This window comes from Caloenas nicobarica, chromosome Z (genome assembly GCF_036013445.1).
Source record: "Caloenas nicobarica isolate bCalNic1 chromosome Z, bCalNic1.hap1, whole genome shotgun sequence".
NCBI lineage: Eukaryota > Metazoa > Chordata > Aves > Columbiformes > Columbidae > Caloenas > Caloenas nicobarica.
Genome location: NC_088284.1, coordinates 53,893,224 through 53,910,034, shown reverse-complemented (window position 1 = coordinate 53,910,034; position 16,811 = coordinate 53,893,224). Strand labels below are relative to the sequence as shown.

The following is a 16,811-nucleotide window of genomic DNA, read 5'->3' as shown; positions in this document are numbered from 1 at the left end:
TAATTCAGAAATTATTTTGAAGCTTCCTCTAAATACAGGCTGGACAGCAGAAGTTAACATCAGATGAAACTTTCATTGAAGTCTGTCATAATAGTACTGCTTTAAGTATTATAACATAAATCACATCACAGAGGAAGCAGAACAGGCTTAGAGAATTCGCTGAATATTGTTTTCAGAAGGGTAAAAACTTACCTCAAATTATCAAGGTCATATACAACTCTGTCTATAATGTCATTTTGATGAATCAGTCTTTCAATATCTTGAGAGATTTTTGTCCTAAAATAAAAAGCAGAGTTCCCATTTAAAATGTTGCATACTGTTTTCAATCACAAAAGACGAATTACCTCATACAAGAAGGTTGAAATGAAGACAGTGGGACAGATTTTCAGAGAGATCGCAGCCTCAGAATACTTGCACAAGCTGTAAGTGTACTTAAGTTTGAACACCTGCATTCACAGCTGACTGAGTCCAATATTTTTATGTGGGGGAACTGAGCTTTCATGCACACAATCCACTGGGTTTTATCTTATGGAAAAAAATGCAACATTTCATACTTTATACTAGAAGCAGGAATTACTCAAACATTACTTATGTTAATACTTAAATACAGGGCAGCACTTGGTAACATTAGTAACTTACATGAGTCCTACCATGACTAAAATTAAAGAGTTTTAGAAAGTAGGCCGTGCAGTGAGTGTGTTAGTGCACTAGCTTTTCACCTCTGGAGATCTAGGTTCATTTATCGACTAGGTAACAAATAAGAATGAATTTGGTGATGCCAGCCAAATGCCAGGTGTATGTTTATCCAGATCATAAAACCATTGCACAACTGGCAGTATCTAGGTCCTGGCTTGGAAAAGTAAGAATTTGCTGCAGTTCAAGAATGAAATATAGTAGCAGAGCTGTGTTGAAAAGCTTGCACAGCACCTGCAATAAGAAGAAAAGGAAGCAGATTAACAATGAAAATAGAGGAACAGAGTGGCAAAGTATGTTCAGGCTGGAAATTCTCCATTTAATTAAAATACATATTGTTAACAAATGAGAAAAAGAAGGTAAGTGCATAACTCCAGTGCCTTGTATTAAATCAAAACTAACTGGAAGAGAAAACAAGTCACGAGTCCAATGTACTGACAAAATTGAAAAGATGCTGACTCACCATAATCTATCTGATCAGGTTCAGCTCAGGGCAGAACTACAGATTTTTGATCTTGCACTTGATCTTACACAACTCCTTAGATCTCAGTATGCCTCAGGTCTAAAGGGTCATAAAACTTCCTGTCATCACAGGAGTTTTGCCAAGACAAAATCCATTAACGAATATCAGGCATTCAAATACTATAGCAATAACCGATGTAGACAAAAGGAAAGAAGAAATAGTTTCAAGATGCACGCAAAAAGGAAAAGTAGCACTGGACATTTTCAGGTCCCAAAAAAAAAAGGGGGGGGCGGGGCGCGGGGAGAGAAAAGAGAATCTATTTTAAGACAATTAAAGGAAAAAAATACAAAAACAACACTGTTGACATGGCGCTCTGTGCTTACACATTAGTCCTTTATAGATCCTGATTTACCTCATGATCACTTCTAAGTGTCAGATGATCACAAAACACTAAAGAGACTAGAAAATACGAAAGCGTGCAGCAAAACACAACCTACATTTTTAAGGAAAGGAAAAAACTAGGAATTTAAACACAAATATAGAGAGTATTGAATTATATAAGAATTCCTTCCCTAAAAGGTAGAATAATATAAGCCACTTCTCATTTTTCTAAACGATAGTAATTCAGTGAGACATTTGGAGAAAATTACGTTACTAAATGTAAACAAAAAAACATAAGCACTCCATAGCACGAACTCAAAAGCACTGCATCTCTGAGCATATTGCTATACTAAAACTCGTCCCAAAACTCCACACATTTGTCTAATAAAAGTAAAAAGAAAAAAAAACCCTAACTCCCCACCTCGGCTCCTCCCCAACTTTTTCTTAAATTGTAATTTGGATGGATGGATTAAGGCAATCATTTGTTTTTTAAGAAAGACTTAGCTGATGAGCAGTAACTACTTACATTAAGGAGAACATAAATCCCACTGAATGCCAAAAAAGTGTGGATAGAGCCTTGTAGAAGACTTAAAACCTTCTCCATGTCCCCCTACCAAGCTCATTTTCACCATCTTCCTGTAAACTATAAATTCCTAAAAAGATTAAGCCCTCTTTAAAGAGGTTCTCTTTTCAGAAATTTGTTACATTGCAGTAACAAGACTGAGTCATTTCTAGAAAACTGAATTCTTAGAACAATGTGCCCTTAAAAGGTGATGCAGCATTTTTGATTGAAGTTTAGCATTATTACCTGATATTTCATTATTGTTTCACACACGACCTAAAAAAGTTACTTTCAACACAGAAAATACAACAAAAATAAAACATTTTAAAGTTAAACTTAAATATACTCTAGAATTACCTTCGCAGTTTAGAAATCAGCATTATGTAGAGCCACACAAGTACAGTTTGTTGGTTAAAAGTCAGAGTTAATGAAGTGCTTTATATACACAAGAATAATGAGCATTGGAATTACAAATTTTATCTGACTTCACTGAATTTTACTCAGAATTAATTCAGAATTATTAAGTACTACAAAAACATACATGAAGATTTGCAAGATTTTCTTAAAATGCAGTTCTTAGGTGGTTTCTGACTCAAGACTGTCTTCCTTCTAATTCAGCTGAATGTATTTAAGAAATAAGCTTATAGGCAAGATTCTTCTTCAACACTGAATGGTGCTTTCTAGTAACAGTATGTTCAATACATCACTAGTGTTTCAACACTTGGTCATTTCACTAGAAAGAACACTTTTTTACAAAACGTGTGAAACAGCCAAAGGATTTTTAATTATACCACATAAAGACACTTGCATCTCTATCATTTTAATAACTAAATGTAAACATGAAGAATCTCATGAAACTGGTTGAAGTATGAAGCTGAAAGCATTTAATCTAATAATTAAGTGGTATTATACCTACTATTATGCATTCTGTTAACATGTTCATTTGTCTTTATAAGTAACTTACTATCCATATGAGCCAGCTTGTCATATCACCTCTGCAAATTATTCTTAAGAGTCACACCACCCTTCCTCATCTTCCAATATGTCTCAGTGAAGAAATAAATGGGTGTGTTGATGTATTGGTTTTTGTTGGTTTTTCATTCTGTGTTTATTGTGCGTCATTCTGCAGGACCTAACACAAACTGCATCCTCAGCAATTGTTACCTCTAAATTCCGTTATACTGCAAACACTAAAGCAAACACTAAACCAAACACTTAAGTGTATTAATTTTTTTTTCATTTTTCACACTACATTTTCCTGAAAGATAGCTTTGTTAGGACAGCAATGAGAAGAGCTGAAGTACCTTTAAACCATTAACTGTCCTATCTTTGCCAAAACCTGAAGAGAGCATTCAGGTTGGTGGGTTGTGTGTGTTGTTTTGTTGTTGTTGTTTTGGGGTTGGTTTTGTTGTTCTGGTTTTTTTTTTCTTTTCTTTTTGTTTTTTATTGTTGTTGTTGTGGTTGGGTTGTGGGTTTTGCTGTTGTTTTTTGTTTGGTTTGGTTTGTTTTTCCAAACTACAGAATTGAGATGGGAGATGGTGGGAAGGCAGAAAGGGAGACTATAAATTAAACAGTATTTAGAAGCTGAATTACAGAATCAGCAATTACAGAATCAGATTGTGTTCTTGTTTATGGCCCTGCAATGATCAATGCCGACTCACCTACCTCCAAACTGCTTCAAACTATTCACTGAAATAGTTTTAGACACCAAAGTAAATATTGTATATGTGCCTGTTAATTTTATCCTAAAGATTGTTTCTCAACAGAACAAAAACAACAACAAAAAAGGGGTATGGTAACTCACCTCTGCACCCCATATGGCCTTTCCAGAATAGGCTCCTTAAATGGGGGTGGAATATGGCCAAAATAATCTGGATAGGCCACTTCTGAATATTCAGGAATAGACTTTGTGTTTTTTACCATTTCAATATAAAGATCACAGTCATGAACTGGTGATACATCAGAAACCTCAAGCATGACTTGTTCCCCAGATGAACTAGATCTGGAATCCTCCTCCTCCGAATCCACTCCAGCGCAGCAGAGTTTTCCCAGCTGGACAGATGATCCTTCAAAGAGGCTACTTCCACAAGGTGAAACATGTTCACAAGGTTTACTACAAGCAAGTGTGGTAAGGTTAGCTTTGCTTTCCTTCTTTATCACAAAACCTGTACCATAATATTGATCATTTTTTGCATTGTTCTGCAGACTGATTCTGTCCAAGCCTTTCACAATTTCTTGGCTTAGACACTGGCATGACGGAAGCAGGTTTCTTTCATCATTTTGCTGATGTAAACTACTGTCTTTGATACTATCTTTCTTTGGTAGTTCCAGAAAGGCTGGCCTTCTGTTGTATTCATCTGTCAATAAAGGATTGCTCTCCTTCAAAGCAACTCCTTTCATTGACTGCTTTGCTTCAGCAGGGTGCTCCTCTCCTGCTGTAGGAACAACAATAGGCCCACTCAGGTTTGCACCAGGTACAAAAGGCTTTGGTTCCTTGGAAACTAAGTCACATTCCTTAAAAAAACAAAAGAGAAAAAAAATAAAAAGCTTTATTTAAAAAAGTAGTAAACAGTTCCTCAAGTTTAATTCATATTAGAAATCTTTCTCTTTCATTTTTCCTGTGTTATGTCTTGCAATAATCCCAAAAAAGTGTAATTTAAAAAACACCAGTTATTATATTTTAAACTTCTATAAATCTAGCAATAAAGTTTCAGCTTTTGAAAGAAAAAGGTGTCAAAGCAATAAACAAGTAGATCATCAATAACAAATTATCATGTCATTCCCCAGCTATTTTAACCAACTACTTTAAAGAAGTGCACAGCATTTAAGGAAATATCTAATGCAATGAATCTTTGTCAGAAGTCTTGTGTCCTTTCTTTCCATTTTGCTTTCTGCAGTGTTCAGTAGTCACAGAATCACAGAATTGTTTAGGTTGGAAAAGATCTTCAAGATCATTGAGTCCAGCCATTATTCTAACACTACAAAGTCCACCTCTAGACCATGTCACATCTTTTAAACACCTCCAGGGATGGTGACTCCACCACTTCCCTGGGCAGCCTGTTTCAGTGCCTGGCAATGACTTTGGTGAAGAGATTTTTCCTAATACCCAATCTAAACCTCCCCTGGTGCAACTTGAGGCCATTTCCTCTCATCCTGTCACTTGCTACTTGGGAGAAGAGACCAACACCCTCCATGCTACGACCTCCTCTCAGGTAGTTGTAGACAGTGATAAGGTCTCCCCTCAGCCTCCTTTTTTCCAGGCTAAACAACCCCAGATCCCTCAGATGCTTCTCATCAGACTTGTGCTCCAGACCCCTCACCAGCTCCATTTCCCTTCTCTGAACTCTCTCCAGCACCTCAATGTCTTTCTTGTAGTGAGGAGCCCAAAACTGAACATGGGATTTGAGGTGCGGCCTCATCAGCAGCGAGTACAGGGGGACGATCACTTCCCTAGTCCTGCTGGCCACACTAGTTCCAATACAAGCCAGGATGCTGTTGATTTTCTTGGCCACCTGGGCACACTGCTGGCTCATTTTCAGCTGCATATTGACCAACATCCCCATGTCCTTCTCTGCCAGGCAGCTTTCCAGCCACTTTTCCCTGAGCCTGTAGCGCTGCCTGGGGTTGTTGTGAACCAAGTGCAGGACCCGGCACTTGGCCTTGTTGAACCTCATACAGTTGGCCTCAGCCCATCGATCCGGTCTGTCCAGAACCCTCTGTATGGCCAGCCTACCCTCCAGCAGATAAACACTCCCACCTAACTTGGTGTCGCCTGCAAATTTACTGAGGGTGCACTCAATCCCCTCATCCAGATCACTGACAAAGAGATTAAACAGAACTGGCCCCAATACTGAGCCCTAGGGAACACTACTCATGACCAGCCTCCAGCTGGATTTGGCCCCATTCACCACAACTATTTGGGCCCGGCCATCCAGCCAGTTTTTTACCCAGCGAAAAGTACAGCCATCCAGGCCATGAGTTGCCAGTTTCTCCAGGAGAATGCTGTGGGATACAGTGTCAAAGGCTTTACTGAAGTCTAGGTAGGCAACATCCACAGCCTTTCCCTCATCCACTAAGTGGGTCACCTTGTCATAGAAGGAGATCAGGTTAGCCAAGCAGACATCAGAAAACAGTTTTTCTTTATATCTTCCCACAGTCTCCTTCTCCAATGAAAGTAACCCATAAAATTTAACTAAACAGCTCACTATATAGCACTCTCGTATGTAGCTCTAGAACTGCAGACTCTCATTTTTTGGCTAGAGGAACTATCCGCCTAAAAAAGAATGTCAAAGTGTATTCCAGAGTTAGCCCATCATGATGAGGAATGCCCTGGGAATGATATACTTTACCTGAAAGTTTTCTGAAAGCTCTGGGAAAAATTGCTCATACATTTTCAGTTCTTCTATGGGTCTTCCCAATTCCTGTCTAGGTTTCAGTTTATCAATATCAGTCTCAATATCATCATTCTGAAAGAGCACCAGAACAAATTAATTTTGCATCCAGAATAAATGAACTTCTGAAATAATTACATTCACCTTTTACTTCTGACACGATGATGCTTTAAAAGCTGAATATCACCATTTTAAAATTAGCTGAACTGCATCTTTCACTATGAAGGTTTAAGCAGCTCGGTTTCATTAGCATGTCAATGCCTCCATTTCAATAGAAATATTAAAAACATCTCCATTTTCTTGCTTTCATCTAAGTGTATTATGCACAGACATCAGACTGCACTTTACATGAGGTCTGTGCATAATCCAACTATTACAACCTGGAACGTGGAGATTTCATCTGACTGCAACGACGAAGAAATAACTGTTTCTATGGAAGATACTCCCCTCATCAGGGCTCATGAGAGCCTTAAATAATATTTATCATTCCAGTCCAGGAACAGGCAATTCAGTTGATTCCTGAATATGTAACATAAAAATAAAGAATACGGCAGTCCTGACCAAATCTCCTTTCATGTCCTGACTGGCAGCTGGAGAGCAGAACAAGACCTTCTCAAAGTGATACAACCATGAAAGGTCTTATCTCTACCTCTACAGTTTGCTGAACTTCAAAGCTACCTTGCTAAAACACTGACCTAGTCAATCCCAGTCCAGAGTGATGGAAGTCGGAGCAGCTCCTACATACTGAGCAGCTTAGGTGGGAATAGCAAGCTGAGTGAAACACATGTCGAGAACAGAATACTGCTAAAAGAGTATGCAGTTCTGTTCCACCATACTCCAGACACACCACATGCGAAGCAAACAGATTTTGATAGAATTCTTAAAGAAACCTGATCAACAAAGGTTGATATTTTCAAGAAGCTTCCACCTTCTTTAAGTTTCATGAGTTTATTTAGTTTTAGAAATTGCCCTGAAAACCTCCTCAAGGTCCTTCTAACACTTAAAACATATGGCTGTATACATGACCCAAGCAATTTAAATAAAATAAAAAACGGTTATGCCTGAGTTTTGTGTATTACTTTTGTCTCATACCAACCTTAAAATGTTGGTCCTTGTCATCATCATTTTCAGTTTCAATTTCTGATTCTGTTTCAGCATCATCGTTATCATCACTTTCATCTACTACATCATCCACTATGGCACAAAAAAGTTTTGCAAGGCAGATTATACATTTACTGCAATACATACCCTCAAAAAATTTTCTGTGTTCTGAGTTTATTTTCTTTTTTAGTTACCACTTGAGAAAATTGTGAAAACCAACTAGTAAACATAAATTACTATTACCAGATTTACAAAACAAAGTGCTTGTTTGACAATACTGCAGACTCAATTTATTACATTTCCACTCAGTTTTAAGTCAAAACAAAGATTCCTGCTTTAAACAAAAGAAAAACCAAAAACATCCAACACCTCCCCCCCCCCCTCAAAAGACCCAAACAAACAAACAAATCAGCAAGACAGATGGTCATTAAAAATACTTCAAAATGTGGATGTGCCAAGAACATCTCAGCATGGCTTGAGGTCCACACAAAATGAGATGACTCTGACACACTTTCCCAAAGTAATAATGACTGTGTCAAAAAAAACCCCCAAACCCTCAAATCTCAGCAGCATTTAGTCATATGAGCTAGTATTGGCCCAGTATCAGAGAAGAGTGGGACAGAGCACCCTCTCCACCTTTTTTGGCTTGCTTAAATGGGGCCTAACAATTTAAAAAAAAAAAAAAAAAAAAAATCAATCAGAAACATGTCACTAGAGATTCAACCTGTTACGAAAATACTCAAGAGCGGTCACTGTAACTGCCTAGCATAGACAGGTTGGGAACTTCAGATTATCCCCAAAGCGTACAGCAAGATGTTATTTTTCAGACATGTGGAACTATTTGGATACTAATGACTAATTTCTACTAGAGTTAGAGACACAGTACACTGAAGGATCTACGACTTCCTCCTTTTTCAACAAATTAAAACAAGAGGAAGCAAACTAATTGTTACACATGACTAATGAGAATTGGGCTCTCTCTCTAATATGTGGAAGTGAGCATTAACCAGTTATTCTGACACAGGTTCTGCTTACTAGTGGAAAATTTTATCTTTTTCTGGGTATTCCATGCAGTCTGAGTGCCGGGGTTTTTTGTTATGAGTTCTGAAAGAGTGTTTTCCATGCAGGAAATTTGCTGATTGTCATTTACAGAGTACCCAAAACACTGTATTAAGTAGAGGTTTAATTTCTGTGGATTTTGGAACACACTTCTGAATCTATTTTCTATTTTGAAGACAAAATGAACTCTAAACACCTGCAGTTTGAATCTGACCCATATGAACCCCAATCAGATAGCTGGCTTCTTCAGACTATGATCACATTTTGTTTCAGGAGATATTGCAAATAAGAAGGTACTATAGAGTCTGACTTTGCCTCTTCATTTTAGAGTAACTTTCTGACAGCAACTTCATCAGTTGCTTAGCCAGGTACCAAGCTGTTTCACCATATCTGAAAATGCATTAACCATTAATTATCCAAAAATAAAGAAAAGTGTTCACAATGGGATTAATTTATTTTCTACAAAGCACCACAAAAATGCTTCGCAGACAAGTGCTGCCTAAGAGTCCAAGAAGGCAGCTCTACTTTTCTCACCATGCGAATGAAGGAATAACCACAATGATTTTTTAAAAAAATGCTTAAAATGGCACATGTTAATCTGACTTCGCTACATCCAGTTTACCAGAGTGACACAGAAATCAAGCAATATAAGCTCCTGTAAAACAGGATGTACCTCTATTACATTTCACATAGGAGAATGTAAATGGTGAGTTAAAAAGAGAGACCATTAAAGTTTGTAGGCTAACATGTACAGTCTGTGCTCTACACTTCAGAGTTTGAGAAACATCACATTTTAGTTCCCTTTTTATACTTTATACCTTGGAAACATAACTACATATGTGTAGACAAAATTTTTGTCAGTTAAAACTTAACATTAGTAATTAGTACTCCACACTAACAGTCACAGACCCTTTGCTAGCTAAGAAAAGTCTCAGAATCCAAGTTTTAGTGGAGAACACAAAAAATTGCTATTGATTTCACCTCACATAAAGCAATGTTAGACATACTCCAAGACAAAACGTTACAAAATTACCATACCGTCAGGAGGCAAATTGTATAGCTGAGCCACAGGACCACTGGTAGGAATAACTGGGAGTTGGAAATGGAAAGCACTTTTAATAGTCGGTAAAGGAAGACGATTTTTAGGAAAACATTTTCTCATTATTAGGCTGGATGTGTTGACAAGAGCATCAAGAGTTCTTACTGCAAGGCACTCCTATTAACAGGAAAATAATTAAGACAACAGAAAAGTATCTCTCAAACTAATAATCAAATGACATTTCTCTTACAGATTTCTAGAATTCACTAATAGCAAAGTATTTTGTTTACAATAAATTTTGCTAGTATCTCCTTTGAAGGACTGAAGAATTTACACCAACTCAAATTCACTTTTTTAAAAAACCCAAACTTCTAAATAAAAACACACCCCCTCAGTTCTTCTAAATTATGTTCAACAGTCCCTCCCAGAGATAGTCACAGCCAAATAATAGCAAATATGAATTTAATTCTGTATTCTTTCATTCTGCTTTGGTCAAGTACAGAAAATAATCCTTACCCCCATAATCAGGAATGACCATGAATATCATAAAAGAACAAATTTGAGGTCAGGATGTGTTTTTAAAGCCAAAGAGGCAAAACCAAAACCAACCCAACTGAGATAAACTTACTTGTGAAGTGTTGTAAAGAATTTTCATCCCATTGGCATCAATGAATGCTTTTCTTCCCAGTTTGATACTTGTAACACTTTTAATGCACTGTAAAACTCCTTTACGTATCAGCATGTATCTGTGTCGACTATCATGACGGTGCCAATCAATATAAATCGTTAAAAGCACCTGCACATATCCTTTGTCTACTGCTCTCCTGGCATTTGTTTCTTTTTAAAAAAAGTTAGGAAGGAAAAATTAAAAATTGCCCACAGACTTCACTACTGTTTTCAAATCAATGTTAAAATCATTATTTTTAATCAAGTAACTGAATTGTTTCATTTTAAGTTGCATTTTAGTCATGCTTAGCAGAATTTTACATCAACCTAAACAGAAATGACTGAATAACTGAGGCCAGCAGTCCACACTTCATTCTTCAGACCAACATTGCATGTAATTTTCATGGTTTGCCAGAACACTGCGCATTACACTTGAAGTTAATTGTAAGATACTATCAGCTAGCAAATTAAAAAAAAAAAAAGAAAAAAAGAGGAAAAAAAAGGATATCTATCTCTATGCACACACACTGTGTGTAGATACAAGATTTGAAACAAACTTCTTCCCTACCACTTATAATCCATACAGTTTTGCAGCAACTATCACTCAAATTTGATAAACTCAAAATACCTCTACCCCAAATACTGGGCAATCAGCATGACAACTGGACTCTACACACCAGAGGTCAGTGTTTTTATGAAAAGATTTACTTATATAAAGTGTAGGAAGTTACAATGTCAAAACTCCTCACAACTGGATAAGACATCTCAAAATAAACATGCAAGAACTTCTGTTTTAAAGACACACTTTTTCAACATTTAATTTCTTTCCCCAACATTGAAGTTTCCAATGTACAGAATACTGACAATAATTTGGAAATACTTCTTTCCTCAAATTTCCCGAGGAGAAATTCCAAAAACAGTAAATACACAAATCGGTAAGACCAAGGTATCACACTGATGAAACATAAGAAAACTCAGCATCCTGTAACAATCGGTACAAAGTTTCCTGTCATTTCTCTGAAATGGTTTTCTGCAGAGCTAATCATGCCTCAGTTCTCCTCCAACTCCACTAAAACTACTAGGAACACTGTAGCTTTTATTTAACTGTTTGGAGAGAATGGGTTTTTAATTGCCTCGTCAGTAACAATACTGGTGCAAAATCTGCAGAAACGACATTTGTCAGAACTCACTGCTGCCGGCCAAGATAGCCAATGTCTGGGAACAAAGCATCATTTTGTTACTCTTGGTTCCACTTCATGAGCATAACTGACAGACTTGTCATTACATCTCAAGACCAAACTACTCAGAAATGCACAGAAACCCTGTATTTTCCCCTGCAGATATTTTCAGATGCATATATAAAGAAGATGCACCGGAGTTAAGCTATCGCTATCCATTATTGAAGGGCTGAGGTGAGTTACTGTGAAAGGTTATTTCTCCACCTTGGATCCGGATCAGTCCTGCAGAAGCAGCACAGCCTTTCTGCTGCATAACTGAAGAGATAGTAACTAATTATTAAACATATGATAGTAACTAATTATTAAACATATATGTATATACCACACAAATTTTAAAGCACCAGAGACTGCAGATAAAACTGTAGTCTTATTTCTAAATTTCCTAGCCTTGATTTTGTTTTGGCCACAGACTTAATATTAGTATTATTCTGTGTATATGTATACACGCACATATATCTCAACTAAACAAATAGTTTCTTGTAGTCAAACACTTACTTGATTTTAGCAATGCAGCAAGTGTGTCTAAAGCAACCCTGTCAACATAACAAGAAAAGTCAAAACAACAACCAACCAGTAAGCTTAATCTACAACACTATGAAGCTATACAAAATATTTACTGCTAACAGATTTATTTGGCATCTATTCTCACGTTTTCCTAGGTGCACTGTATCAGACTTTGCTTTTAAAATTTGATTTTACTAAAATAGCATGCATCTCCACTATATCTGAAGTCGGACGGTGAATTTAAAAACATCAATGCAAGGGCTTGACAAACTTTCAGCCTTTTCAAAAAAACCACTGTAATTGACAATGTATGTTTATGAACCATACTCAATGGATGAGATACTTCTGAAACTCATGTTTTTATATTAGCAGCAGAACAAGTACTTCCACAAAGTAAAGGACACTATTTTAGAAAACTGTAAGTCAAACCTGGCAGCGTATGACTATATTGAGGAGTAATGTTAATCAATCTGTACTACAATACAAGATTGACAGTGTAGGATTTTTCTTGTACACAAAGATCTTGCCTCAGTTAACTCAAGATGTACAACTAGAAAATGTATATACTTATTTTTACCCTCTTTGTAAAGATAGACTTCACGTATCTGATCTTAGACCATAAACAAGGATATCATGATTACTCACATCATAGAATAGATAGTTCATATGTCTAATTTTAGCTGGGGTTTAAAGAGGCAGGGCATTTTTTTTTTAAAGATACTCCAGTGACAACAAATACTAGATTTAGATAACATAACACTATTTTTTGTACCGAAGTTAGAATGTGAAAAACATGAGATTATTATTTTGCTAACCAGATGAAAAATTCAGTTTTCCACAGGTATGTACTTCCAGAAGATGGTACTGTAAAAAGGGCTACCTCCAGTTAGATCCACTTATCTATTTTTATCGTAAATTCACTTTAAAAAAAAGGGAGGGGGAATATTGCAGACAAAAAAATAACATTTATATTCTTTTACCAGTACTATAATTAGACATTCTAATATTTTGTGTTACTCTACTGAGTAAATTTAAACCATCAAACTTGTGGTTCTCTTTTCCACTTCCCTTCACTTTAACTTTCCAATTATGGGTTGCATTTGATTTATCTGATATTAATTTTTTTCATTTACATTTCAATTTTGAAATGCATCTAAGGTTTTTACATATACTATATTAAAGAGACCTTACTTACTTCATAAGGCTTGTGTTCTTTTTACTAAAAGGGCCAATGATCTTAAACATCAGTTCTACTACTCCATTCTTTCCCAAGGACACTGCATTTACCGCTGTAAGAGTTAAAAGCAATCCATTTTAAGATCATGTAATAAGAAAGGTAAAAGAAAAAAAAAGGATCAATATACTCAAACTAAAATCCATGAGAGTTAATTTTGAAGTACAAACCATGTTAGACATGTTTGTGCTTTAACACATACAATGACAAGCGGATGCTGCTCTGCACATAATTTGTGTGATAATCCAATTCTGATAAAACTTGAAAAAGACAAAAAAGGAAACATCAAACCTTTACAAATAAAATAATGTACTACTTCCAATGCTTGCTTCTGCTCTTTTTGTTGGTAAGACACACTAGAAAAATAATTTCTTACTAAAAAAATCTCACTGTTTATCAAGACAGCAGGGTTTCTAAAACTTCAAGTCTAACAAGTTCTATGACTTGCTATTATCCTTCATTATCAGGATAGACAGGCACATCCACCAAGATTTGAAAGCCAAGTGTTCACTGTAAAATTCAGAAATGCCATTAGCATAAGCTTTTCTGAGCTACATTACGCATGTATGTTCTCAGGAAAAAAAAAAAAATTACCTGAAAGGGAGCAAATTAAAAGAAATGACATTAAGACCTACATTCAAGAAATGCATACTAGGTGTAAATATGGCTGAAGCCCAATGCCCATTGAAAATACAAACTGCTGAAACAGGCATAGAAATTCAATTCCTGACTGAGTTTAGCCGTATGTACTCCTAACAAAGTAAGAAGAGAGCAACTGATAATTTACTTTAACACAATGTTTCTATAGACGTATCAACAACAAAAGGGGGGCTAAGGAGAACCTCCATCCTTTAGTGGATGCATGGGGAAACATAGTGACAGAGGACAACAAAAAGGCTGAGGTACTAAATGCCTTCTTTGCCTCACCCTTTAACAGTCAGAACAGTTGTGCTACACAGCCCTGAGCCAGAAGATAGGAACAGGGAGTAGAATGAAGCCCAAATAACCCAAGCAAAAACAGTTAGCAACCTGCTACACCACTTGGACAGGGACAAGTCTACAGGATCCATCCAAAGGTACTGAGGGAGCTGGCAGAGGTGCTCAGCAAGCCACTTTACACCATTTACCAGCAGTCATGGCTAACGGGAGAGGTCCCAGTTGACTGGAGGCTGGCAAATGTGATGCCTATCTACAGGAAGGGCTGATAGGAGGATCTGGGGAACTACAGACCTGTCAGTCTGACCTCGGTGCCAGGGAAGGTCATGGAACAGATCATCCTGAGTGACATCACATGGCATATACAAGACAAACAAGCAATCAGGTCCAGTCAGTATGGGTTTATGAAAGGCAAGTCCTGCTTGACCAATCTGATCTCCTTCTATGACAAGGTGACCCACTTAGTGGATGAGGGAAGGGCTGTAGATGTTGCCTACCTAGACTTCAGTAAAGCCTTTGACACTGTTTCCCACAGCATTCTCCTGGAGAAGCTGGCAGCTCATGGCCTGGATGGGTGTACTCTTCGCTGGGTAAAAAACTGGCTGGATGGCCGGGCCCAAAAAGTTGCGGCTGAACGGAGTAAAATCCAGTTGGCAGCTGGTCACGAGTAGTGTTCCCTAGGGCTCAGTATTGGGGCCAGTTCTGTTTAATCTCTTTGTCAGTGATCTGGATGAGCGGATTGAGTGCACCCTCAGTAAGTTTGCAGGTGAAACCAAGTTGGGTGGGAGTGTTGATCTGCTGGAGGGTAGGCTGGCCATACAGAGGGATCTGGACAGACTGGATAGATGGGCTGAGGACAATTGTATGAGGTTCAACAAGGTCAGGTTGAAACAAATCCTGCACTTGGTTCACAACAACCCCAGGCAGCGCTACAGGCTCAGGGAAGAGTGGCTGGAAAGCTGCCTGGTGGAAAAGGGCATGGGGATGCTGGTTGACAGGTGGCTGAACATGAGCCAGCAGTGTGCCCAGGTGGCCAAAAAGGCCAACAGCATCCTAGCTTGTATTGGAACTAGTGTGGCCAGCAGGACTAGGGAAGTGATCGTCCCCCTGTACTCAGCACTGGCAAGGCCGCACCTCAAAGTTTCCACATTTTAAAAGTATTGGGACTTTATGAATTACATGTGCTCATGTGAATGTCCTAAAAACATAATCTTATAGATCTTCAAATCAATTCTCTTGGAGGAATGTAGTTATGTTTTCAATTTCTTCCACTTATTTAAGAGGCTTAATGGCCATTTTGAGCTCAAAGGATAAACTTAAGAGCACCTGGCAGACAGCAGAGATACTACGAGAACCACACTATTTTCATCAACTTCCTACCACCTGCCCAGACAAGGAATTAGGCTCTTGTGGTAGACTATTAGTCCAAAAGTAGGGCACTTCAACACAAAAAACAAGGGAAAGGTTAAATAAAGAAATAAAATATTTCCTCTGTGAACCAAGTTTTAAATTAGCAACCAAGAATGAGACAAGAAAAAGCAAAAAAGCCATGAATAATAAAGAGAACAATTATTTAATTTGAAGTGCTTTTACAAACACAACACTAGCATTTTTTAACTTCAAAGCATCAGCATTTACGCAAATTAGATTACTCAAAATGTCACACATCCAATAGCACTGGTTAAAACAATCTCAAATATATACAAATATACACACACTGAACAAAAACCAAAAGATACACAAGTAGTACAAACATGCCTCACAGCTTTCATTAGAGTTCAAATAATTTTATATAAAAAGCAAATTCTCAGATAAAAATAACTACTTTAAACATCTAACATTAAACAAGCATTTAGATCCACTTTTTTATCATATCTAGGTAAAAATTTTCATACTGCATGGGAAAGAAAATAATTATCTGCAATACTTACAGTTAGTTGAGTAAACTCTTAATACTTGAAGACATGGTAATACCAGCCTGTGGTTCTGCAAATTCTGCTTCACTAAATTCAGTGATATGTTTAGGACACCATTAATTCTTGCTTTCATGCCAATCTTTTTGTCTGACATGAAAGAAATACAAAAGCAATCACATTAATTTTGAAATCATTATCAAAACATGAAAATTAAATGAACTGTGAATTCTTTCTACTGATAATATCAACTCTGCGTGTCTACTTTTCATCATTCTTTCTTCCCCTCTATCTTACTTCTCCTTTTATTCTCCTCTACCAATTTGAATACACGGATGTTTATAAAATAGAAAGAATTTTTTCTTAAGTTTCAAGTATAAAACTGTAAAGTATTAAGCAATACTACTTAAGTATATTATTATCACCTTTTGGACCAATTTTTGCAAGAAGGGTATGAAGAAGCACCATTAATTCTTCATTTAGTGGAGAGTCTTTGCTAGCAGTCAACAGCAGCTGCAATAAGATCTGTGTCCCTCCTTTAGTGACCAAGACGCTTGCTCTTCGACCACCACCTAGAAATTAAAACTCAACCAATTTCTCCAGAGCTAAAGAACAATTAAGTACCTAAGCT

General features: G+C 37.1%; 1 protein-coding gene across 10 annotated transcripts in view; it reads right to left on the bottom strand.

The window, feature by feature from the left end:
- AGTPBP1 (ATP/GTP binding carboxypeptidase 1) overlaps positions 1 to 16,811 on the bottom strand; it is a 77,394-nt gene that overhangs the window by 36,014 nt on the left and 24,569 nt on the right. For all 10 annotated transcript variants that reach the window (XM_065656000.1, XM_065656008.1, XM_065656001.1 and 7 more), the window contains 10 exons: positions 16,606 to 16,752; positions 16,199 to 16,330; positions 13,293 to 13,386; positions 12,089 to 12,126; positions 10,318 to 10,526; positions 9,689 to 9,866; positions 7,587 to 7,684; positions 6,449 to 6,565; positions 3,904 to 4,613; positions 193 to 276 (listed from right to left, as the gene is read on the bottom strand). In XM_065656000.1, the coding sequence (XP_065512072.1) occupies positions 193 to 276; positions 3,904 to 4,613; positions 6,449 to 6,565; positions 7,587 to 7,684; positions 9,689 to 9,866; positions 10,318 to 10,526; positions 12,089 to 12,126; positions 13,293 to 13,386; positions 16,199 to 16,330; positions 16,606 to 16,752 (1,807 nt within the window). The remainder of the gene's footprint in view (positions 1 to 192; positions 277 to 3,903; positions 4,614 to 6,448; positions 6,566 to 7,586; positions 7,685 to 9,688; positions 9,867 to 10,317; positions 10,527 to 12,088; positions 12,127 to 13,292; positions 13,387 to 16,198; positions 16,331 to 16,605; positions 16,753 to 16,811) is intronic.